Source organism: Rhyacophila brunnea, unplaced genomic scaffold (assembly GCF_057557595.1).
Source record: "Rhyacophila brunnea isolate RB1 unplaced genomic scaffold, BYU_Rbru_1.0 scaffold_10, whole genome shotgun sequence".
In the NCBI taxonomy this organism is placed as follows: domain Eukaryota; kingdom Metazoa; phylum Arthropoda; class Insecta; order Trichoptera; family Rhyacophilidae; genus Rhyacophila; species Rhyacophila brunnea.
Window position 1 is genome coordinate 19,559,903 of NW_028232752.1, and position 26,679 is coordinate 19,586,581.

The 26,679-nt window shown below is 35.1% G+C and overlaps 1 protein-coding gene across 8 annotated transcripts in view; it reads right to left on the minus strand.

Moving 5' to 3' along the window:
• LOC147078982 (uncharacterized) overlaps positions 1 to 26,679 on the minus strand; it is a 274,685-nt gene that overhangs the window by 119,007 nt on the left and 128,999 nt on the right. For 7 of the 8 annotated variants that reach the window (XM_085951906.1, XM_085951928.1, XM_085951913.1 and 4 more), the window contains 4 exons: positions 4,582 to 4,762; positions 3,208 to 3,313; positions 2,604 to 2,728; positions 1,150 to 1,544 (listed from right to left, as the gene is read on the minus strand). In XM_085951906.1, the coding sequence (XP_085808032.1) occupies positions 1,150 to 1,544; positions 2,604 to 2,728; positions 3,208 to 3,313; positions 4,582 to 4,762 (807 nt within the window). The remainder of the gene's footprint in view (positions 1 to 1,149; positions 1,545 to 2,603; positions 2,729 to 3,207; positions 3,314 to 4,581; positions 4,763 to 26,679) is intronic. The other variant, XM_085951899.1, reaches the window with a different exon arrangement.

The window sequence follows — 26,679 nt, forward strand, 5'->3', positions numbered from 1 at the left end:
GATGCAAGAAAAGAATATTCTAAATATATACATAGGTACAGAAATTAACAAACCTTTTACAATTAAGTAGTTTCTTAAAAGTTCAGTTGTAATATTATTATGTATGTCTAAGAGATAGCTAACAACTACATATTATCATATTATGAGAGTAACTATGGAACAAAAGAAATCTTATTAATTCAGCTTGGACTATTACTACCTACATTGGATTAATATATGCATAATTTGGATTATTAAGCAGTGGCAAAGGGTGGAGGTAGTCTGTTATGATCGGACATAAATAATGCACATTAAACTTTGCCAGTTAAACGTATTTGATTTCAATGAACTAAGACCCTCCACACACACAGCCACCGAACGCGGCCACAGCTCGGCCACTAGTGGATGTGTTTAATTTTTCTATGGGTCCGAACGCGTCGACTCAAGTGCCTAATGTGCGGACCGTTCATTGAAACCTATAGAAAATTAGACCGCAGCTGAATGCGTCCACTAGAGGCCGAGCTGTGGCCGCATTCGGTGACCATGTGTGCGGAGGCTAAGTCTAAAGTGTGTAGATAATGTTTGTTAGTTTTTAAAACTCAATTAAACCCTGGCTAATCCAAATCATAGTAGATAATAGTCATAAAATATTAATTTATTTATAAAATATCTAAAATTATGCCATTAAACCATACATCATTTTAGATATTAGGTACTTCTATAGATAGAAAAATATTTTTTTATCGATTACGGTTTCGTATAGGCAGGGCTTAATTAATTTTAAAACTAATCAACACCTTCTATATTATGTATTCTTAATTAAATGAAAACAAGTATTTTTTTAAATGACATCACTTCTAATTATGAGAAGCGACATTATCATATTATTCACTAGGTACAAATTGGTTTTTTTTTTAATTAACACTAGATACTCTAATCAAAAGGGTATCAATTACAGTAGTAAAACTATCACAGAAACACAAAGATTTCACTGGTAATCAAACCCAGAAAACCTGGTTTGCAAAGCCAGTGCCTAACACATTGGACTATCCAATTTAATATATGCATTGCGTTCTTAACTAGTTAGTTTTACACAATGTCAATATTCTATGCATCAGGCTGTCAACTCAAATTATAATAGTGCGGGTTTAAAAAAAAAACATTTCCCACCTGCTTTGCCGATTTGCTATCGAATAGTTTAACAGCTGGATATTGCGGCTTGGGTAATTGGTAAGTCTGCATAGCGTACTTGGCTCCAAGACCAGCTGTTCTGTACCCGGATGCGTTGTACTCTCCAGCACCGGTAGAATATGCCCTGCTCGCTGAAACACTCCTGGGGTAAGCAGCATTAGCATGGCTTGTCACCCTGTTGGGAATGGCTGGACTCTTGCTTCTCAGGCCTCCGTTGTTGCACACCACCGGGTACTGCTTGGCTGAGTATGTTAGGATTACAGTTTGTTTTGTCTGACGAGGCACTGTACTGATGTTTGTCAAGCCTGTTCCTCCCACTTGCATTGGTATTAGACCTATCGGTGCCCCGTTGGAAGGTTTTGTGCTGTGTTTATCTGAAAATTTAAAGAATTAATTATGTTAGCAATATTATTCTTAATACCCAGATGGACTGAGAAAAACCTTGTCAAAGGTGACTGTTTCCTAAGAAATGATAAACGATTACAGCGACACCTGTAGGTACAATAATGAGTAAGGACAAAGCTGCAACATGTACATAATATATGAAATTATCTGTGGTACAATTTTTAGCTTTCACATTAACAAAGTGTCCAATGTCCAAAACAAAGTACCCGGTCCCTGTTCGCCTTCCAGTATCTTCCAGTTTTCATTTGTGAAACAAAAAATAAAATCATAAACGTGGTATTGCCTTCAGCGCTATAACTCCAAACAACTGCACGTCCTTCGACTAATAACATTGTGTTAGGATGGATGTACCCGGGGTTAATGAATATACATCACGACACATGGTATACGATACTCATTTATACACAATCATTTCACAACTCATAAGAAGAAATTCAATAATAATTAGGAATTCAAAAGAAATTTGACAGCACCATCTATTAATTACTTGTCAAACAAAAATGTATTCTGTTCAATTTATATTATAGACACAATAAATTCATCACTCAATTTAATGTTTTTATACGGCCGTTATTAAATGTTTTGTGTCTTGTTTCTGTATTATCTTGTGATTAAGTATTTCATGAGTTTTTTTAGATAACACTATTTCTTAGTTGTGTTATCCGCACAGAGCTCTGCGAGTTCACATTTCTTTTCCAGTATTGGGCAGTCGTTTTAGAGATATCACACTGTTTGTGAAGTGTTGCCGTCACATGAACAGTGGGTACTGTATTATTGAAACTAATCTATTAGAAATTAAACCAACTAGGGATTGTACTTTTGATAAATTTGTGTATTAATTATGCTATGACTTGTGATTCAAGTACTTATTATATATGTATTGAGGATTGGAAGAGGATTGCAGAGAATAGACCGGACTGGAGACAATAACTTGAAGAGCAGAGGGTCTACTCCAAGCTGTTGAACCACAAATTATGTGATGTGATTATTATACGAGCATATTATGTAAGATAGACATTGAAGCTCACCACTTGAATAATTATTATTCTTGGGGTCCTGATCTCTGAAGTTCTGTGACAAGGCTTGTTCAGCAGACATGTTTATATCAGCAACTTTAGCTGTCTTTGGAATTGCTGTTTGGCGGAAACCGAATCTGAAAATTAAAATATAATACCAGAATGAGGTCACATTATTTACAAGAAAACACTAAACATTTACTAGAGTTGTCATTCACTTAGTAAAGAGCATTGGTTTGGGACAAAAGAAATTATTGTTGACAATTTTAAATTGTAGAGTAGATTATAATCATATTAGCTTTCTTCATATATTTTTGTCTATCATATTATTAGCTAACGAGGAGATAAGAGAGTAAACCAAGCAGCCTCTCATCACGCTGAGAGTGTAGCGGCCACGTCCTGCGGACGCCTGAAAAGAGCTTCGGCTTGCTTGTACTTTGGCTGTTAAATATTATCTATATAGTGTATACGGTAGAGCTTTGGGATGCTGGCATGATCTGGAATGGTGCAAAAAGACTTACGAGTGACAGGGATTCTTTGAAGTGCCATGTGGTAAGAAGAAAAAAACCTAAAATGATTCCAAGGAATACAAGGAATATATATTCGATATATTTACCTGTTAGTTCGCAATGGAAGCCCGGCAGTTTCTTTGCGAGGCCGTGCCAATGGCGTTGATCGACCGGACATTACGGGACTCCCCGTGTATAATTCCTCTGTGGAGCCTGAAAAAAACATTGTAAGTATTGTATATTTTTATAATCAATTAAAATTTTGGGGGGTTTAAAGGTGTGACTGCCATCAATGAGAAGGTGAGAGAAGCAAAGAGTTTTATAATATCAAGAGTGATGAGTGATGATACAACATTTTAGACTAGATGACATTTTATGGGTGCCTCAAGAAAGTCAAATATTTATTTACATATTATTCAAACCAGCAGGTTTCTGGCGTCAGATAAGACTGGTAAATACCATATACAGCAGTGACGAAGGGTGACTTTTGGAAAGAGGTAGGCTATGGAGATCAGAGAAAACAAGCATACTTGTCAGATATGGGAAATAAAAAGATAATACCGTGTTACTACTGATGAACACAAATGATAAAGACACACTAAATCAATGAAATTTTAATACCTAGCTCACTGTCGGTATAAAATTGAGTGATGAATTTAAAATTGTTAAACATTTATACACATCAAAAAATATTAGATAAATTATATTTTTTTTTTAAAAACAATCTGTATTTACCAACATGTGATTGAATGCCATTGATTTTTTTCTTAATTATCTTATTATTAATTATTTTGGACAGAGTTGCAAAGTTTGGCTTCGCCTTTCGAGCCTACCGTATTGCAGGCATTTTAGTAGACGGGGCTGAAATCATGTGACCGCGCGTATTTTTAACGTTTGATACAGATCCTAAATTCAATACTTGATGATTCTGACATTAGATGGGTCTGTTTATTTTTTAAATTTATTATGTCTTTAGTCTATTTTTCTTAGAAGGTATGCTTTAAATAATCGCCTCGTATGGAGCCTACACCACTGATATACAGGAATCCATTTGATGAAGTTACTAAGTTTAGTGCTGGAACTTTCTAGCTAGTTGGTATAATGATGACTGCATAATGACAGGAGTTATTGGAGATGTTGTGTAGTTGTTAGAATGCAGATATGACAGAAAATGAAGTAGAGGGAGTATTCATATATATATTTTTAAATGATGGAAAATTTACAAATAACACTATTTACAGTTACAAATTTCATGCAGATGGTTCAATTTCTTTTTAATGATTTTGGGTGTTCCTCAAGGGTCAAGCCTCGGTCCGTAATTTGTTTTGGTATTTACAAATGTTTAATGACTGTTCAATTAAGGTAGTATTGGAAACGGGGCGAAAGAGGCAGTGGGGGTGATTTCAAGGCTGTTTGACTATAAAATGTAGTAAAATGTAATATAAAATGGGTACTGCTATCATGCAAGTAAGATACTCTACCTCCATTACCGTTCTTGTCGAGCTTATCTCTGGTGTCGGTGGCGTCAGGGGGGTCAGGCGTTCGATTCTTGCCGCCCTTCTTTTTGCCGAAACCGAAAGACATGGCGGCCCCCCGTCCCCCGCGGCCTCCACCGCCCCCGCTTCCAGATTTCTTACGCGCCCCCTTCGAGTCTGATTGGCCCTGGAACAACGGAGAAATTGTAAATTAATAAAAAGTAATTAGGAATACATTTATAATAATTTTAATAAGAGGTTATAACCTAGGCAGGTATGTAACTACCTATACTAAAATTAATTCTTATACAAAGAGGTTTCTAGAATAAGTGGGTATGTCGTATCCCAACATTAAATTAGTTGAAATTTGCCATGCCAATATACCTTCCGCTTCTGCTATTCTGAAAACTATACTTAGGTAGACTAATAAGGTTTTTCACAATATATATGTAATTATTTTAAAAGGGACATCCGGCGAAATCCCTACCTACGAGTTCCAAATTGTTTTTTTTTTATAAACATTTTTGTAATACAACAACAATAGACAAACGCAGACATACAATGGTATCCAAGAGGCATAAAACGACCACAGGAATACCCTAAAACCCACTGGATCGACGAACTCAACAAGTTCGGGGAATGTACAATGTAGGCTGGGAACAACTAGGGACCGAGAATAGTGAATAGAGTTATGTGAGGCTTCTTATAGCAGCTGATCAACCCCGACTTATGATGATATATATATTATCTTATTCATACATAATTTTACATTTTCCAAAAAAAGAAAATGCCTGAAATGCCAACAGGTCTTACAACAAAAAAAAAAACATTATTTTGAAGTCGATAATAGATGAACAACACAAATGAAAACAGCGTTGCTGTCATTCGCATTACGCACTGAAAGATAGTTATTGATTAAATTATACGTGAATAATTATTATTATAAATAATATAGCGGGGTACTGTTCGGTTATCAGGAATACAGCGGAAAACACATTTTGAAAATAGCCGATAAACTGGATTATTTGTTAGGTTAACCTAACCAAACCTAACCTAACCTAACCCAACCTAACCTAACCTAAACTAACCCAAACTAACAGATAATCCAGTATATCGGGTATTTTCAAAATGTGTTTTCCGCTGTATTCCTGATAACCGAACAGTACCACGCAAATTATTTTCTTTGGCAGTGGTAAAAATGATGACGACATTAGGACCTATTAACTTTATAGGGGGACTTTATAATGTGTCCCTGTTATTTTACATGAGTAGTATGTTCCTAAATTATTGTCGAAGTCTGCATAAAGACAAGAATTTCAATAGTTTTTTCGTACACCATATAATGGGCTTTCCACCTATAAACATAATATAAGTAACCTAATTAAGTATTTTTTTTCAATCCGGCCGCTAATCCTCCCCTAGTGAAAGAAAAAGGTTATAACGAAAGCGTACCTACCCACTTAAGATTTTGTAAGAAAATACACATAGATCGCTTATCCAAGTTAATATTAACAATATTTCCTAGAACAAAAGGTAAATATTGCCGTCTATTTTTAACCAATTCACCTCACAGGTCAATATTAGCTGAAGGCTCGCGTTTGTGGTGCTTATTCAGCCTTATTAGACAATACAAAAAAGCCTCTTGACTCGCGAGTTATAGAGAATCCATTCAAATGGTAATCCCCGGTGAGTAATGGCCAATTATTGTTTGCCATTGCGTGATATTATACATTTGAGGTGAAAAGGTTTGAGTATGAATTTCACGTTATATTATTTGTACCACCTTTGCTAAAAACTAATCAACGTGTTCGAAATTTGAATTCATAGAGGTAGGTACATACTGACACCAACTTATTGCGTATGTTACGTGAAACCGATTAATGTCTCATTTTTTTGATATTAAATAAAATTGTTAGATATTTTCCAACCAAAATGCATTATTTTATAGTTTATTATTGCATAGTTTCATAAAAGTGTAATTCTAAAATTTTTGTCTGTAGTTACTTTGATAAACATTTTAAAAAGTATTTCACTTATTTTTATGAAAGTCCACAAATCCACATATTTGCATCATATAAATAAACTGACTTATTATAAATGAATAATACTTAATGAAATTATTAATATAAAATTTATTTATTTATTTAAAAAAGACACGTTGAGCACAAAACAAATTATTAATTCAAGATGTTTACAACATGATATTTAGAAAAAAAATACAAGTAAATCAACTAGAGAAAAAAACAAGGTAGAGAAAAAAAAACAAATTAAACAATAAAATAGAATTTAATAATAAAAATAATTACTTATCTCAAATAAAATGGATAAGTAATCAATAAAAAAATTACCACTAATATCGATCGCCTGGCAACATCGACATTATATATCTTTGTGACCCCTAGAACCTATAATATAAATTAATTGTCAGAATGCGTTCCGCATATTATTATGTATACGAGACATCGGTCAGAACCTGGACTATTAATAATCTGTACTATGATCGGTGCTAAAACTGGCTAGCCACCCAAAATACGAGCACTAAATTTCTCTGAATTTAATATCTCAAAATTGCATTTTTATTGCAATCAGGAATGTGTTTCATTCACTATTATTTATAACCAAACAACCGTAAACCGGCATAAATTTTATATAAAAAATATAATACCCATTATTATGTATTTTATTACAGGCAACAAACAATACAAAACGTATGGTTCATTACCCGGTTGCCCAGCAGTGCAAATCTCCTCAACTAAGAAGTAGGTATTTATTGTAAACAGGGAAATATCTTTCGTAGAAAAAAAAATGTTGAATACCAATTTAAACAATATTAAATTTATTGCATTTCCTATACATAATAAATAACACAGTTTATTATACATTTCTAGTATGACCTACTAAATAATAGGCACTTTTACTTTTGTAGATACATACATTAACTGACAGTGGCGAGGGGTGGAGGTAGGCTGTTAAGATTAGACATATATAGTGCACACTAAACTTTGTCAGTCATACTTATTTGTTTTCATTGAAGTAAGAATACAATTTGCGGATGGTGCTGGTTAGTTTATAAACTTCAATTAAACCCTAACCAAACCATAATATTTTGGTGTGCTATGGGCGATCCGACAAAAATAGTGCACACTTTTTAAGACATATTTATTGGTTTCCGTTGAATTAAGAATACATGCTATTATTACAGATGGTGATTGTTAGTTTTTTTTTTAATTTATTAACCCTTGCCTAAACTAAATCATAATCATAAAAAGTATATATAGTTTAATATAATTTTAGGTATGTAGTGTATCAGTGGCACACCCAAAAACATTGAAATTGAAAGCCAATAGATTAGACAAATAAAAACACGGCAAAAAAATGATTTGAAATTCTCCAGCACCCTCTAGAAAAATTTCTTAGATTTTAATTTCTAATACAAAAATTTCGAAACACTATTGTCGGGTTTTTTGAAACCCAATCCATAATGGAACTGTCAAAAAATTCTCGGTGTCCACATGAATTCCGGAGTGGTCTAGGTCATGGCTGGGGAGGGCTGACAGGGCGCTAGCCTGGGGGGCCGGGCTGTGGGGGGCCCGGCATGTCGGGTTGACCAAATAAGTGAGATAATCACACATCATAAATTAGCTTTAGTAGTAAAAAAAGTCGCCTGCGGCGCTATTATACTTCGTGGCCATGAACATTTTTAATTACTTATATAATTATGCAATATATTTTTTGATTATTATGTGTCGATACTCGACAGCTCCATTATTAAAGTGGATGTATTGAAAATCGCCAGTAATTCACTGTATAAGTACCCTTAATTTGAACTAAAACACAATTTGAAAAACGTTAATGTAGTGTTTCACACTGCCTTTAATCTTAGCGATAGGTAGGGGGCCCGCCAAATATCCTAGCCTGAGGGCCCGTTTTAGGATATGGAGACCATGGTGTAGGTACACCAAGTGCAATAGACAACGAGAAATTAGGCTGTGAAGAAGAAAAAGAGCCTATGGGACTGATTAACATTCTCCTCCTTGGCCCCCCCCAATATTAAATCCTGGGTGCGCCACTGTAGTGTATAGATAAACGAATATTTTTTACTATTATCTATTTCTTGGATTAGGCAGGGTTCAGTTGAATTTTACAACAACGAAATATTGTGTACACATTTTAGTCTTGTTCAATGAAAACCAATCCGTTTGACTGATAAAGTTTAGTGTGCACTATTAATGTCGGCTCTTAACAGCCTACCTCCACCCTTCACCACTGTTAACTCATATTAGTTTATCTGATATGTATGTTGTTTTTTTATTAACTCTAGAATTGAATAACATATTGTCACATTCGTTATAATCTATCATACTATGTTCAGTCGACACTGACGCAATGCGAAAAGGAAAATCCACATCGATGATATACCTAACTATATTATGGGTTTCTAATCATTGTTTTAAATTTTATTTATAACTTATAGCCCGTTTACACGTACATAGATTTACTGCTGATAGTAGGTACGTATTATCGCGGTCATAACAAGAAAAAGCATGTGTAAACACATAATAAATTATCCTATTATAGTTGCGCGATTGCATGCATGGATCAAAAAAGTTCAGCAGCTTCTGAATTTTCACGGGATAGTTTGAAATTCTGCGAAATCTGCAATGGTGGCGAACCTGCCGGAAAATGGCATTTTGACGTTTACCAATTTTTACAACCAGTTCAATAGCACCATACATTAACTACACGTCTCGCTTACGCTTGAATAATGAGATTAGCAATACACTCAGCACTTTTGCGTGTACTATACGAAAACATCTTTTTGGCTACGCTTCCAGGCGCTGTTGTTTACTTAATGGGTGGAGCTTATAATGGAATTGCGGTTAAAAATGGGCGGAGCATGTTAGTTCACAGTTTTAACACGTAGCCAAGAAAATGTTTTCGTACAGTAGCAGTAGTTATTAGCGCGATAGTTTAATTTATACGTTATTGTTGCCAGTAAATCTATGTACGTGTACAGGTGCAATATTCAGCGATTGAAATCTCAAGTGTTGATTGAACAACGCAATACCTACAATAGGCATAAACTACATACCTAATATAATTTGAAAACTCCTCAGGAATATATTATTATATCTAGTAGAAAAAAATACGGCGCCGGATGGAACTCGAATCTGCATCAATTGGATTCGCGTCAATGTGGTTTACAAATTAGGCTACGTACATCCTATTTGATTACGACATACCTACATCTAAAGCGCTCCACAATATGCGTTTATTTCGGCAATAGGATTGTTGGAGTTTGAATCAAGGCACCCATAATAGGTACTTATTTATCTTGATTACTAGCCGACGTCAGGATCTTAAAATAGTAGTTTTAACGGACTCACTAATTTCTTACTAATAATTTAATTACATAATATGGTTTATAAAGATAGTCACATTCACAAATCTTGTGAACTATCTTCGGACATATCCGATATGCTTAGAACATGCATATATTGTTATATAAATTTATAATAATTAAATAATAAATAATCGTGCTGTAGAATAAAGTAATAGGATAATAGAAATTTACTTTTTTTAATTTTAAATGTGTCGCTGTTTTAAAAATATTTTGCCAGTGTTGACATTACGCAAAATTTTGGACAATTAGAATGTTTCATTCCACTCTGTGCTAATGTCTTATTGATTAAGTATACGTCATAATAGATAAGACAACAATGTTGCCTAAATTTAAATTATCAGTGTGTCTTAGAATGTCTAAAAATCTACAATATATAAGACATTTAGTGTTTATTTGGATAGAAACCAATTTACGACAAGAAGAATGACATCATACACGCAATTTATTTTCTATGAAAGAGATATTTTCCGTTGATTTATTCTTATTGAAGTGTGTTGAAATAATGGCAGATATATCTTCGGTACCATCTCGTTTCTCTTTGTGCATTTGGCACGAAAATGGCGGAAAATTGCCGCAGTGAAACCGCAAATAATGCCATATAATTTAAAAGATGATGCGAAAGCGGTCACAGCATGGTATTGTATGATGGTATTATATAATATTATCATCTACCTGTCAACAATATATAAATGTTATGTACGTGTGCATGCTGAACCTCGAGTGCATCCGCTGGGTTAGCGGTATTTCTCTATGCAATTTATTTGACCATCAGTAAACACGCGTAACTCAAATATTGTTTATTGGTTTGCAATAAAAAAGTTTACGCGGGAACTAAAAATTTGTTTGCGCGGGAAAGTCAATTAGAATCTTTTTGTTGAAATTACTGCCATTACCATCTACAAGCTATCTATCAAACTCATGACATGATCACGGTGGACGAATATTGGCTACACGTAATGACATCGTTTCCGTTCAAAAGGTATATACTGTCACCAGATGGGAAAAAACCCCTGGTCCGCAGTTTCAAATCCCATATCCACAACCTAATCATACGCCCTTGAATTAGGATTTGCCTCCCCTGATTTACGAAATATCATCGCAACGCACTTCGACAGGCGAAAGCGGGCCGAGTACCTGATCATTTTTCTAAGAAATTTCAGGCGACCTTGAATACTGACCGCCGAGGCAGACTCAAACATTTCTCGAATAACCCGCGCCCCTCTGCCCCTCTCCTGAGTAGGATGGGCCCGCTGAAAATTAAAGATGCTTTTAAAAAAATAAAGTCAGTTGAGATTTACCCTACAATGAAGTGACAACACAGAACGAGTGTTACGTCGGCGCGTAGCGTCACCCGCGGGAACCGCATAATCAACCGCGTTTCTAACCAATTACTAGATCTATGTTTAATTATCAGCCAAGATTGCGACGAATATCAAAGTGCCCGCGAAACTAAATTAAATAATGTGTTCAAACACGTGTTCCCATATAATGTGACGACTGTGCGATAACTAAATCTAAGACTCCTTTAAGTGTAATTAATAATGTAAACTAATCGATGTCCACCCTAATGTTATTACAACCCACGCTTGTATAATTTAGTGTGATTAAATATATCCTCTGCGCGGAGGTTTTGAATCGAAGTTTCTGTGTTATAATTTTTGTCCTGATGTCCACACCACCCTCAATCAAGGTGATACTCGTGAAGAACGCCGCCAGCATAAAAGTGAGTTCTCCAACCCATTCTTCTCGGTATCATTCTGTCGCCCATGCGTGAGGCGAACGAAGTCAATGCGACTTCGGGAACCACGACCCTGAGATACTCAAGTGTGTGACATCAAACCCACAGTTTTGTGAATTTTATAAATAAATATAAATTCTCTGGCGCCCTATTAAAAAAAAAAAAACCCTAAACAAAAATATATTTCGCCCATGCTACCGTTAAAACAAAGTGAAAATTACGAGACAAACCCAGTAACAACAAATTCGCGCGTAAACCAAACAAGATAAAAATCAAAACCAGGGGCGTTCAACCTAATACACAGTGTTTTAAGAAAAAAATATTGCGAGCCGCCAAACATTAAAACGACGTTAATGTCCATGATGAGAAATCAGTGCAACGAAACCCGAAAATGCCACGAACGTGGGTTCTCACAGAACGGACGATCCTACGATGCTGCAGCCACCCCCCCGTCTACTGGCAGCTGCCGGGGACCACCGACACCGGAGGTCCTGGAAAAGTCCAGGGTATAACCTGCCTGTCAAGGTCGCCCCCCTCTGCCCGACGACCCCTAGCACGAGAACTCAGCCCTGTCTTCGCATCCCCGCGTCAATCTTGCGACGGAGTCGCCACACCCCAGCACACGTCCAAATTGCACCTCCCGCCGAACGACACCTGATCTCCGCAACCCCCCGCCTACCCCTGAATAGGCAACCTAACCCTGACTGCTGCAGCATCCTGAAGAAGCCTGGGATGTGATGACACCCTACCGGAACCGGCTACCCCTCCAGAATCGTTGGCACTTGCCGAGAAAAATCTCGCAAGACGAAATGGCGTCTCCGACGGCACGAGACTCATAACCCGTTGAGCATCCCGCTCGCGGGTCGAACAAACGACCTAATGAAAACCTATCAATGTGGTACCGACGGGACCATTCAAAACCCCCGCAATTTATTAGTAAGATTTTCTTTGTTTTGTCAACACACGCTCCATTCACATTACGTGGTTGCCGATATGAAATTTGAAACAAAAGATGGCAGGGTGGTTTGTCACCAGATGGGAAAAAACCCCTGGTCCGCAGTTTCAAATCCCATATCCACAACCTAATCATACGCCCTTGAATTAGGATTTGCCTCCCCTGATTTACGAAATATCATCGCAACGCACTTCGACAGGCGAAAGCGGGCCGAGTACCTGATCATTTTTCTAAGAAATTTCAGGCGACCTTGAATACTGACCGCCGAGGCAGACTCAAACATTTCTCGAATAACCCGCGCCCCTCTGCCCCTCTCCTGAGTAGGATGGGCCCGCTGAAAATTAAAGATGCTTTTAAAAAAATAAAGTCAGTTGAGATTTACCCTACAATGAAGTGACAACACAGAACGAGTGTTACGTCGGCGCGTAGCGTCACCCGCGGGAACCGCATAATCAACCGCGTTTCTAACCAATTACTAGATCTATGTTTAATTATCAGCCAAGATTGCGACGAATATCAAAGTGCCCGCGAAACTAAATTAAATAATGTGTTCAAACACGTGTTCCCATATAATGTGACGACTGTGCGATAACTAAATCTAAGACTCCTTTAAGTGTAATTAATAATGTAAACTAATCGATGTCCACCCTAATGTTATTACAACCCACGCTTGTATAATTTAGTGTGATTAAATATATCCTCTGCGCGGAGGTTTTGAATCGAAGTTTCTGTGTTATAATTTTTGTCCTGATGTCCACACCACCCTCAATCAAGGTGATACTCGTGAAGAACGCCGCCAGCATAAAAGTGAGTTCTCCAACCCATTCTTCTCGGTATCAATACATACCCTTGCAATGATAGATGCACTATGCAGTTGCGTCACAAGGGATAAGCTAACAGGGCAGCAACTTGGGTGAGGACGAACAAGTTGAGTTTTGTTGAACGTGCAATAATAAAACGTGGAAAGAAAATTTCATCCAGAAATTACTAAAATATGGGGAGAACGTACCTTCTTATGTTTATAGTTAAAAAAAAATCGCCTGCGGCACAATTAATATTACATACGTTTTGGTTAATTATGATAAATGTTGAAAATTAACTATTTTTCCTACACCAGCAATTATATGAGATGTATGATTTTTATACTAATAAAAAAATTAGTGACGTTGAATTTTTTCAGTTTTAGGGGACCGTATATTTTGAAAAGACTCTCATTAATTATTTAATCCGTATTATTTAAATCTGTTAATGGTAATATTGGTAACCGAACACATCGTATTTATAGATAGATAGTATGTGTGGTAGTGTGTACGTAGATAATATAGTGTTTTTACTACGCAAAGGGCGCATTTTTCTTTACTGCCCCGGGCGCTAAAACACGTACCAACGTAAAAAAAACTTGTACCTATGTATACCACAAATTCAAATTTATCTATTTTTATATACTTATACTTAGTGAGCTTTACAAATTATAAATTTAAGATGTTCACAACATGACATTTCTATATTACCTGCCTAAATATATATTACGTTTACATGTGTATATATTACAGGGTTATGTTAGTTAGTTAAATTACCACTAGTAGTTATCGATATTTGAAAATTGATAATTTTTATTTGTACACATTCGACGAAACTCCACTTCGCGCTTCTACCCGAGTTGCGCCCGGGGCAGCCACCCCACCCGCTCACCCCTTGCTACACTACAGTCTGGAAAAAAAGCCTTAGGGCACTCGAATCACCAGAGATTTTTTTGGGAAAAGTAGATTTAGGAATACATCCTTGCCAAATTTCAGTTCCATATCTCGAACGATAACCATGCCTATTTAATATATTTACGACCATTATGGTTAACGTGCGAGATTAGAACACCCCAAGGATTAGATATAGTCAAAGGTGATTTTCTTTGATGCATCGATTCTTGAAAAGTTATACAAAAATCTTAAGAGCGTACTTCAGTGAAACGGCAAATAATTTTCAACAGTAGGTGCGACGAAATTTCTCACTAGTCGCCAATCGGAGACCTACAGTCGAGGTGTTCACACGTCGATTTGTTTTGTCATGGCGTCGGATGAAAATATTCTTAAATCGTGTAAAGATGACTAAAAAACTTTACGTATGTACTTAAAAAAGAAAACATGTCAATGAATAGGTATACTATTATTATTAGTAATATAACAATAAACGTAACATTAAATGGACGCATGTTGGATTTTTATGACAAATTATATTTCGTTCGGCACGCGTCATTTGCACAATCCGCGCATCGCCTAGCCACGATATTTTTAGACCATGCCTCGACTGAAGTATAGCCTTTTAATGTGACAAGTTTATGCGTTGGGCCTATACGTCACTAAACACGCCACTGGGAATAGTGCCCGTTGAATGATTCGGCCCTGCGTTAGTATTACAAAGAAGAAATGCATTCAAATAGCCATTATCGTACATTCGCAGAATGAAATTGCAACTGAGAGGAAACAACGGTGCATAAATACCCACGCAGGAAATAATCCGACACTGGTCAGAAATGGTAAAACATTTCTTTTTAATTTAACTAATAAATTAAAAACAATCCATTACACATGCATTACGGTACAATGTTGAATTTATTAACCGAAAGTCATATTATATAATTCTGTTGATAAAAAATTGCAGCATCTTACTGCGTGAAGATCTCTTCACTTAGTTTTTGTATTTCCTTATTATTTTAGATTTGTTTTTACATTTATTATATGTAAATTAAATGGAATCATTTATTTTTGTGAATTCTCCATGCTCCTCTCTCCCATTAGTGCTTTTTATTAAACTAAGTCTCAGTAAACTCAGTCAAATCATATTTGAGTGGAAGACTTGAACAACTGTAGATGCTTCACATTCAAACCTAGTGTCTCGTAATAAGCTCGATTAATACCGAATGTGGTGTGGGGCTGGTTGATTTATTGAGAACTATTTAAGTAGATAGTAGACCAACCCCTGCTGATGATAGTAATGATAACACATGAAATTATTTAACTATAGTGTTGATGTCAAAGGTTTGTTAGCGCTGGTTTAGCAATTCAGCAAAGTGTACATCATCTTGATATAAACCGGTGAGGCTTTTGTATAATAACATGATATAAACTTAGATGCACTGCAAGCCTGCAATAATTTACTGTCTCATAAGAAATTCCTGACTGTAGGTAACATTTTTTACATAGCCAACCTACGCAGTAACGGTTTCTTGTGCAAAATCAAGCTATGTATTTTAATAGTATGAATAATATATTATTACATGTATTGAAACAGAAACTGGTATAGGTAATAGAAATATATTTAAAATGATTGATTTTAAGACATTGTAGATTTTACAAAATATGACGAGTCAAATAACGAAAATCGAGAAATTACACAACTAGTCAAAATCAAACAAGAATTCTATGTGCAATTTCTCCGAGACCGAAAATTTGTATGTATGCAGTTCGCCGTATCACACTTCACCGTGAAATAATGTTGTTTCGGAAATAATATATGGTCGTATATTAAAGACTGTCCAACCTCTTTGGGTCGTCGTATAGTACTGAGATAAAATTCATGTCTAAATAAAACAAGGTTCTTGTCGGTTTACAGGAATCCTCGGCAAACAAAGGAATATAGTATGGGCGTATAGTATACGGTCATCTCTTTCCGAACTGTGCTACGGTGAAATTTAATACGTACAATTTACATGTATCCCAATTTCTCATAATATCATACTACAAAAACGTTTAAAAACCTAACAATCAACAAAAACTGACAAATTACAGAGATATAAAAAACATATTGATTACAAAACGAGGAGGTTATCAGCTGATAGAACTGGAAAAACTAAAAAAAGAAACTAAAATTAAAACCGATCAGTTACATGTAGCCTTATTTTCTACCCTGGGAGTGCCCCTATAGATCGAAACCCTTAGCCACTGCGACTTGATATCCACGAGAGCTTTCATTCTTCTTCAGAGCTTCAGCTTTCATAAATTTTGCTGTATTTTACGGCGAACGGGAGGGTATTTTCTGATCGGGTGTTTACCAGAAATTATGAGAATGTGAATCATGCACACTATTGGTCTTGGGAATATGCGACACCTTCAGCACAATTTTTAAGTCCATCTAACGTTCCTTAGGCCACGGTATACGGTAAACGTGGCGAATTATGAAGGAAAAAAATCAAAAAACCGTAGAGGTTAACTTGACGTCCCTAGACAGAAGGTCGCCCCTAGGCAGCCCCAAAATGCCGCGTCATTCTTTATACTTACAGTATTTTGTATCATCCTTCCATGGCTACAATATCTAAGAAATGTGTTGTATGGATACATTACTAACAAAATATAAACTGTACCTAATTATTCACAAATCTGCTGGTGTCGTTTCTGATCACCAAGGACGCCGAAGGGCAACGGAAGTAAACTAGACATCGCGAACCCAAAAAAAAAGTCCTGTTAAACCATTTACGTTAATTAAGACATTGTGTTTCCAACCAGTAAGCTGAATTTTTAATGGAAAGATATTTTCGTTATTACTAAGTTTATGTAGCTATTTCTCCTCGATTTGCCGCCTTACCCCCACGGGACGTCACTGATAAGATATCACGATGAATTAAACGCAAAACTGTAATAAAACTAAAAATATAATTCTAATTGATTTAAGTTTTGTACTGTTATTTGAGTCGTTATTTTAGACACGGGTTTCGCCTTTCGGCATCTTCAGGCAAAATCCAAATTTTCTAATGGTAAATTCACTACACCAAATACAGTTATTTCTCGTTTATACAATAAAAGATGGTAAAAACCTTATTGCTTACTAAGTAATGGGTCAAATATGACATCAAATTTTGAATATTTCAAGTGTTTGTCACTCCTAAAATTATGGATACAATTTATTATCATTTATATTGCAAATAGTTAAACGGTTATACGACATAGATTGTTAGTAAAAGCATAAGCTAATTACAGGACGAGCCAAGCAAGATTTTGTAAACACCGAAATAAGGACCTGAACCGCCCCATAAAGAACCCCGCGCACACTCGGATTGCTATGGATTCTTTGGCCAATAAAAAGGTGGAAGGCAAAATTTCAATTACCACACCCATACATTTTTGTAAAACTTGACAGTACTTTTAAATTTTGTGTTTGGATTCCCATTTGAGATTTACACACAAAGATAAATCCCATGGGAAATTCTTTTTAAATCCGCAAGTATGCGTTTGCATCATATTAGAGTGTAGATATACGTAGGTAATCCTGAAAAGCCATTAACCTGCCATTATAACCGTCAGAATTTCCCATAAGTAAAGTTAGAATAGGTTTTTATGAAAATTCCCACCCTCTTTCAAGGAGATTACAGGCATTCTGTCTGATTTGTCTTATTTTACAAAGCGTTTAATATTACTAAATATTCATTATTCGGGTTTAGGTTTTTGTGAAACATGCGCCGATGTTCACTCCAAATTTTAGTTATAACGTACTTGCACTTGCTAATAATTTAATAAACCGTTTGTTTGGAACCAACGTCATGGATTACTCCAAGTGTTTAGTTTTTATAACGCACTTGCACTTGCTAATACTATAACAAACCACTTTTTATTCGACGAATACTTCAAAAGATTTGAGAATGTAACATTCTATTATTATATTGAATATACGTACTTTGAAAACACCTCAGATATGGGCGTCTGTTAGTAAGTAGACCGCTTATTGATACATTGACTTAAAACAGAAAAACCGATAGAAGAACTACTAGTTAAATTCGTTGTTATTAAGTTGGATGCCCGTAGCTTAATTGGAAAAGCACACTGACGCGAATCTAGCGGTTATACAGGTTTAAGGCCCGTCGCACCTTTTTCTAGTAGGTATATGCATAAGATGTTTTCAAATTATGTATGTTCAATATAATGTTACATTCTCAAATATTGTGAATTATCCGTTGAATAAAAAGTGGTTTGTTATAATATTAGCAAGTGCAAGTGCGTTATAAAAACTAAACACTTGGAGTAATCCATGACGTCGGTTAGTAATTAAGGCATTTAATTAATACCTACTTTAATTTAATATACAAAAACCGATAGTCAAAATTATTAACGCAATTTGATAATCATTTCATGTAAGAACTACTGGTTAAAATAATCGTAATTAAGTAGGATGCCCGTAGATTAATTGAAAAAGTATAAGGAGAGTAGTTGTTATTGTTTAGTCAACTACGGTATGGGACATGTGATAATGTATGGGACAGTGTTCAAGGAAAACGCGCCTTGATATTTATATTGTTTTGTCCTTTATTTATATGGCACAAATGTACTAGTGGTAGACGTTATATTAAACTATGTTTCATGTGTAAAGGTTTATCATGATCCTTTTAACTTGATAATTTGGAAAAAGCATGAAACCTCTACATATATTGAAGGTCTCTAGACAACTGTCATTTCCGACTCGCTATTGTCTATGCTCTAAACATGAGCATAGACAATAACGTGTCATCTGTAAAGGTTCAAATAGACTATAATGGCGATCGGGCACATATATGCTAAGAGCGATTTAGTGTCTATGATCATATCTATGCCATTCCGACATATTATACATGTCATATTGTATGACAGCTATGACATCGTATTTACACTCTGTGACACCCTGTGACACAGGACGCCAACATAAGAAACGGGTTTTTCGGCATTTATATGACCGATCGTCATAGAGTCTATTTGAGACATAACGTTGGGTAAAACCTTTATAAAAGCACACTGGTACTAAACCCATCGGGTGTCGAATTTTTTTCTAAATTTTTTTTTTCAGTAGGTAAAAACAAATGCATGAGATGTTTTCAAATTATGTTTGTTCAATAATCAATATATTGTTATCTTCTCAAATCTTGTAAATTATTCGTTGAATAAAAGATGTGGTTTAAGTATGAAAATGAATTAATTACCTACATTTAAAAATGTAGAAAATCTGTAAATAGAAAACGCATTTGAATCCACGCTAATAGATAGTTTCGAGTAAGTAATTGATTCATATCTCTCTACAACTTACGAGTTGTAGGCATTGTTAAATTTATTACCAGCGAATCGAGTGTGAATCGATTGTGAAAAATATGATATAACTACATTGTAGCGATGGATTTATAATATGGGGGAGTGCGGCAATCATGTTTGAGGCAAATTATACGCTTCCGCAGAGCGCAATCAATAAAACTTAAGGCGCCGACTGTCAGTGGATCTTTACTGGAAAGCGGATCTCAAAGCGTGGTTCAATCAACAACTGTTACTCCAATCAATCGCATTTAATAGAAAATGATTTTGAAATATTATTCTATTTACATTTACAATATGGCTGAACACTATTAGTCAGGCAACTAAGCATGAAAATGTGTACACAAAAGCATCACATTTTTTTTTCAATATGTCACTTACGGACGGTTACATGTAAATTGTACGTAAAAAATTTCACCGTGGCACAGTTCGCCGTGAGATTTCTCTTTGGAAAGAGATGACCGTATACTATACGGTCTCCAATTTTATTAGATTCAATATGAATATTAATTCAAATTTCATAGCTGATTATGGCAAAATTAATGAATTCAAGAATGAAAACTTAACCTAACCTAACAAATAATGCAGTACCTACCTATATTGGTTATTTTCAAAATTTCTTTGAAAATGCACAGATGCGATTTTTTCTAGTGTTCACAAATTTTGCGGTTAGGTACATGTATATTGTGCGTAAAACATTTCACCGTGGCACAGTTCACCGTGAGATTTCTTATCGGAAAGAAATGACTGTATACTGTACGGTCTCCAATTTTATTAGATTCAATATGAACATTAATTCAATTTTCATAGCTGAATTCAAGAATGAAAACCTAACCGAACCTAACAAATAATCAAGTAGGTATATCGGCTATTTTCAAAATTTGTTTGCTGCTGGCTTCCTGTAAAGTGTAAACCGATAAGAATTATGTTTTATTTACACATGAATTTTATGTCAGTACTATACGACCCAAAGAGATTGGACCGTCTTTCATATACGGCCATTATTTCCGATATAACATTTCACGGTGAAGTCTGATACGGCGAAGTGCAAACGTACAAGTTTCCGGACATGACTTACGGGCATAGCTTTCAGATTTTTATAGAAACCACCTCCTTCGGCGGCCATCTTGAAATCACTATATTATCAATATCTTCCTTCCCTGGCGCTATAAACAATTCAGACACTTCATGTCATTAAAGATAAATGACGGCAGAGCAAGTCAAGATTCTTTTTTTATTTTCTAAAATTTTTTCTTTATGTACTAAGGTGGATGGTTGCTACATCAGTCCCGTGCAGTTTCGTTTCGGGACAGGGAAGTGTGGCACTATTTGTTTTCATTCTGACACGTTTACAACGTCATGGAAGGCAGCCGTGCACAAATCGCGGCTGCATATACATGGCGGGTGGAGATGGGGTAACTCAAATCAGGTCCATGGCCGACTAGTGATAGAGGCGCGTTTAGTTACATAAAGGCCTGACGCACTGACTAATTTTGAGGTCTCTACGATAAAAAAAATACATAAATCATTTTGCATTATGGCATAAATATTTTTCTTAAGTGTGTATTTGGTAAGTATATATATGGATGATTGATTGACGCGTTCTGTGTTCCACCAGTGTTCCTTAACCTTTTTACAGCTGCGGACCATCGAAAATAGGAGAAACGTTTTGCGTACCACTAACGAAGAAATAAAAAATATGAATTTAATGGTAATTAGTATAATAATGTCTGATCGCGGTTGATTTCGTTACGTAAAATAATTAATCTATTTTAAGAACAAAAACACAATGCACAAATACTTGTAGGTGCACGGGTTTTGAAGATTTTATTGGAATTTGTAGCATATGCATTTGGACGTCAAAAATTCGCGGAGAATCAGAAAATTTCTGCGGACCACCTATTGAGAAATACTGCTCGAGACAACAAATAATATAACGATTAGTAGTTAAAATCAACGAAGAGCATTACTATGGTTCTATCTAATTGAAATCAACAACATATTAATACCAAATGTTGAGAGTTACTATAATATAAAGAATTCGCCTGCGGCGCCTGCATAACTACTTCAACCAACGCTGCAGCTCACATCGCCCGTAGGTATCAGGCGATAAACTTTAGGGATGCGTTTGATACTACTGCAATATTGATATGCAATGGTATCAATACCTTTAAATACCTATATTGAATATAGGTACATTCTATTCGGATATTATCTGAAGAATTAATTATCAACAAAGGTTGTTTAAATAAATAGCATTTAATTTATTACAAAGATAATATGCTATTAATCAAACGATAAATAATAAAAGATAAAAGGTTGACTACGATTACAAAACAGATTAATAAGATAAGAAATGTAATAGTCAGTCGCTATAGACCAAAATTTTGAAGCACATCTCGGTGATTTATTAATCATGCTATACCTACATTGAAAGAACATAATATTATCAATATTTAATGCGCTCTTCATTTACATGACAATTTTTAACGCAATATTATGATACATATTATGTAACTATTTAAAGCAACGTGTTTATATTTTTATTCCATCTCTATACAATTCATACCCAAGGTTTAAAACTTGTTACTATCACATACAAAAGGTAACGCACTTCCCATTATTTATGTGTTACCTAGTATACCTGACTAATATATTATTATTATTTAGTGGCCGACATTGGATATCAATACCGACACTGCAATACATACACTTCCCATCTCTATATTAATATTTCCAACACCCCACACACGCGACTGCTAGAATTATTTTTAACAAATTCCTTATGAAACATGGCGCATCTTTACATAATATAATTTTATTTATATAACAATAATACTAACGCGGTTGTAATTATAATAATTGAGGTACAGCGTCATGGCGTCCTCCCCTATGACATAACAATTGGACATTATTTTGACTAAGATTGGCTGTCAGTTTTACCGTTTTTTTTAATGTACGCATTTTGCAAAATGAATCTTATTATACCATATTTAATTTAAAAGTTGTTGTTTGATCTGTTAATGAGGTAATGTAAAGCGAAGTTTAATTAGTGAGTGAATCAAATTCTATAAAAATGATTGATTTTGATACAGATAAAATGCGTATGCTAATAATTGTTCTTCAATACGTGTTTTCTGAGTTTATTGCAGGTAAGCGTGACAAAATAAGTTGTAGATTATTTGTTTTTTTAAACAGATATATTAAATAGGTAAAGTTTTTGGTAATTGTGCCGCAGAGGTGGACACGAGCTTTAATTTTTTTTTTTTACGAAAACAGTTTATTCCATATAGACAATTATAATAAATACCTTTTTCTGTCGGCGCATCGGCTTTTCGATCCAATAATCGTTAATTCTAAATTTGAAATGTTCATACATTTTGATACACCATTATCACAAACTAAGATTATAATATAAGGTACTATTAGGTTGGGGTAGGTCAGATTAGGTTAGATTAGGTTAGGTTAGGTTAGGTTAGGTTTGGTTTGGTCTAAAAAGGAAGTTGTAAAATCTCATGTCCACCTCTGCGGCAGATTTACCAAGTTTTTTTTTAAGTTTATAAATTTAGAGCTGTCTGGAAAGAAGAGTAATTTCTGGTGAGGTTGAAGTGAGGAGGTGGTGAGGGCGTGCGCCTTCGAGATTGTTTTTGATGAGGTCAGGGATGCTTTTTCTTCTGGACGTGGTAGTAAAAAGTTTTAAATTCCGAGTGTGGAGAAGTATGGGAGAAACTTAAACACGTCGTGTTAAATAATATCTCATTTTCAATTGTTACATATTCTGTATCATAATATACAATAAAGTTGGTCACGTAAACGAAATGCGCATTCAATATTCGTAATATTTTAGGACACTCGTCGCCCTTTGTGTTTCTTACGATTTATGGCGTGAGTAGGGATTGCAATACCGAATAAAAATAAAAATACTGGTATTTCGGTATTGCCTATTGAATAGACTGTGTTCGTAAAATAATTGAAAAAAAAACAGAAGTAGGTACCTACCAATAAATATAATATAATATGGAAAAAACTTAAAATATTAATATTTAAAATCATGTGTCATTGCTGGTCACAAAAAACGATGAAGGGCCACGGAAGTAAACCGGATGTCAGGACGAAAGACATAGCTTATAATCAATATCTTTAGAATTATGTTCAAATGTGTTAATTTTGCCCATTTTTTGAATAATAAAATGCCTAATTCTTGTCAAATTTGGGATCACAGAGATTATCAATATAATTTTTTATCGTAAATATTTTACAAAAATAATCTCGTCATAAATTATACTAATGATTTTATAAATGCGTTTAAAAATTAATAAATGTAAAAAATCTTAACACCGCTGCACATTCATGTACTGAAATATGACTATATTCTATAACATTAGAGCGAGAGGTTTAAAAGAACACTATTTTATGTAATAAAAATACTTTTTGCAGTCATCAAATGTTTAAAATAAATATAAAGGATAACAAGGCTTCAAAATTATATAAATCGATTATCTACAACGTTTAAGGAATGTCCAGGATCATGGTTTGAAAATGCAATAAAAGCTCTATTTTGACCTACGCTGAGCATGTCCCCCCTTAAGTCTTTTATGTTAATTAATACATTTTGTTTCCACTTTCAATGCCAAATATATCGGTATTGTCTGATTTTTAAACCGGTATTTCGGTATAGAAAAATACTGGGATACCGGTTTTGAAATACCGGTATTGCAATCCCTAGGCCTGGGCAATAAACCGAGCCCGGCTTCAAAATCACAAGAGACATATTTTAACTAGTGGTTGATTAACTAATTTGTTTATTCCTCGTGGTGTTTATCTATGTTACTTATATAATATAATTAATAAATATGATAAAAAAATCTTATATTTAATAAAAAGTTTACTTATGTACGTGTTTTTTTTTTCAGAAATCGCGCAAGAAAACGATGATTTATGCGTTATAATATCAGTCTTTAATATTCAAAAGGTACGTAGGTATATCGTAAAATAAGTCGGTTACTGACGAAAAATAGACAATGACGGAAAAAACGCTCACTCAAGTAGAAACCTAGTTAAAACCGCGATAAGTCGACGGCGCGCCGTTGCGGACCGAATCGATTAATGAACGCTGGTGGATGATGACCGGAAGAAACGAGAAAAAGAAGCACCAGCTATTGAGTTCGTTGGAACACCTTGACATTTCCCTTGGACTTCGTAAGTAATTATTATTTTATTCTAACAGCGGCTTTGGTGCTCAAGAAATGCATACATCTATGTTCGACTACCGTAGGTTCTTTTTGTGTGTACATTAATTGCTCTTTAAACTATTTTGAATCATGGCGTCCTTCCTCCCGAGAAGATTTTTAGTATACCTAGTATATTACATTTTAGGTTAGGTTAGGTAGCCTTCCGCTCATCCTATTAGAATCATGCTCTGCAACTAATTTTGTTGACCGTATCCGATCCTAATAAGATCATTATGGGCCCCCACAGATTGGAGGTTTATGTTAAGGCTATACCTCAGCTGAGGCATGGTCTAAAAAGATCGTGACTAGGCGATGCGCCGATTGCGGGTCGCGGGTGCAAATGGCGCAATCCGAACGAAATATAATTTGTCATAAAAGTTCAACATCCGTCCTTTTTATGTTATGTTTATTATTATATTCGTAATAATAATAGTATATTCATTGACATGTTTTCTTTTTCAAGTACATGCGGAACGTTTTTTTAGTCATCTTTACACGATTTAACCGGTTAAGTGCCCAAAGCGTCTTAGGACGCCCTAATTACACCAATTCTTATGTTAATTACTGTCAATTAACTAATTGCGGCATATAAAGGATTAAGAATATTTTCATCCGACTCCATCACAAAAGAAATTGACGTGCGAACAGGTCGACTATCCCTCTGCGAATGGCAACGCGCCGCAAAATTTCGTTCCACGTTTAAAATTTTCGTTGCAAATAATTTGCCGTTTCGCTTATGTACGCTCTTAACAGATTTTTGTTTTTACACAAATTGAAAAATAATTTATTTGTATTTGCTAGACCCAGTATTCGAACCTGGGACCCACAACATTATATATCGACGCGTAAGCCGCTCGGCCATCGTGGGTACCTTAACTAAATATGTATAGGTACATTAACAACAAGATATTGTGATATGCAGAATGTAAAGATATTCTACCACTGTGCCATTGACAGCAGCTATTTAGAATGTACGATTTAGAGGAAATTCAATAAAGATAACAAAATTAAAATTTATGGTAAATTGATTGCCTAAAATATGCTTTGATATAAATACATAATATGGACCCTGACAGGCGAGAGAGATTTACCTGGGGTTTTATCTAGAGTTAAACCCGTGAGCTTTCCTCGCAGTAAAAACTGTTGCCAAACACACTTGAAAAATTTACATTTTTTGTTTCCACCAGAACCACTAAAACCAGTAGATATTTTGTAATTACGAGTACATGACACACCGGGCAATGTATCTAATTTTTGAAGGCCACGATCTTCAGAATGCTAATTATATAAATAATATTATACCTACGTTTATTTGTGCTTTATTATTTACTCTCATTACATATTTATGGAGGGTCCAAACATAATATTCATGACTCTTAGTTGTTATTATTTATCATATTATCAAAATGTGATGTAAGTGATAAGTATGTAGTAAATTTATCTTAACCTTTTATTTTATGTACGTTATTTTAATTTGGTTATTGCAGCATTATAAATCGGCAACCTTTTATTTTTTAATACTGTGGCAACCAACGCAAGAAGGTTGCCAACGGGCGTTCTACGTCACTGCAGCTTTTCGGTCGATTGAGTTTCGCAATGAGCAAAATGCTGAAAACTTCGTCTTATTAAACCGAAGTAAATGGATCGTAATGATGCCAATTTTACGATAAGGCACCAGACATAATACTGATTGCTTTTTTTTATCGAACATGATACATACAATCAATCAAGTATTAACA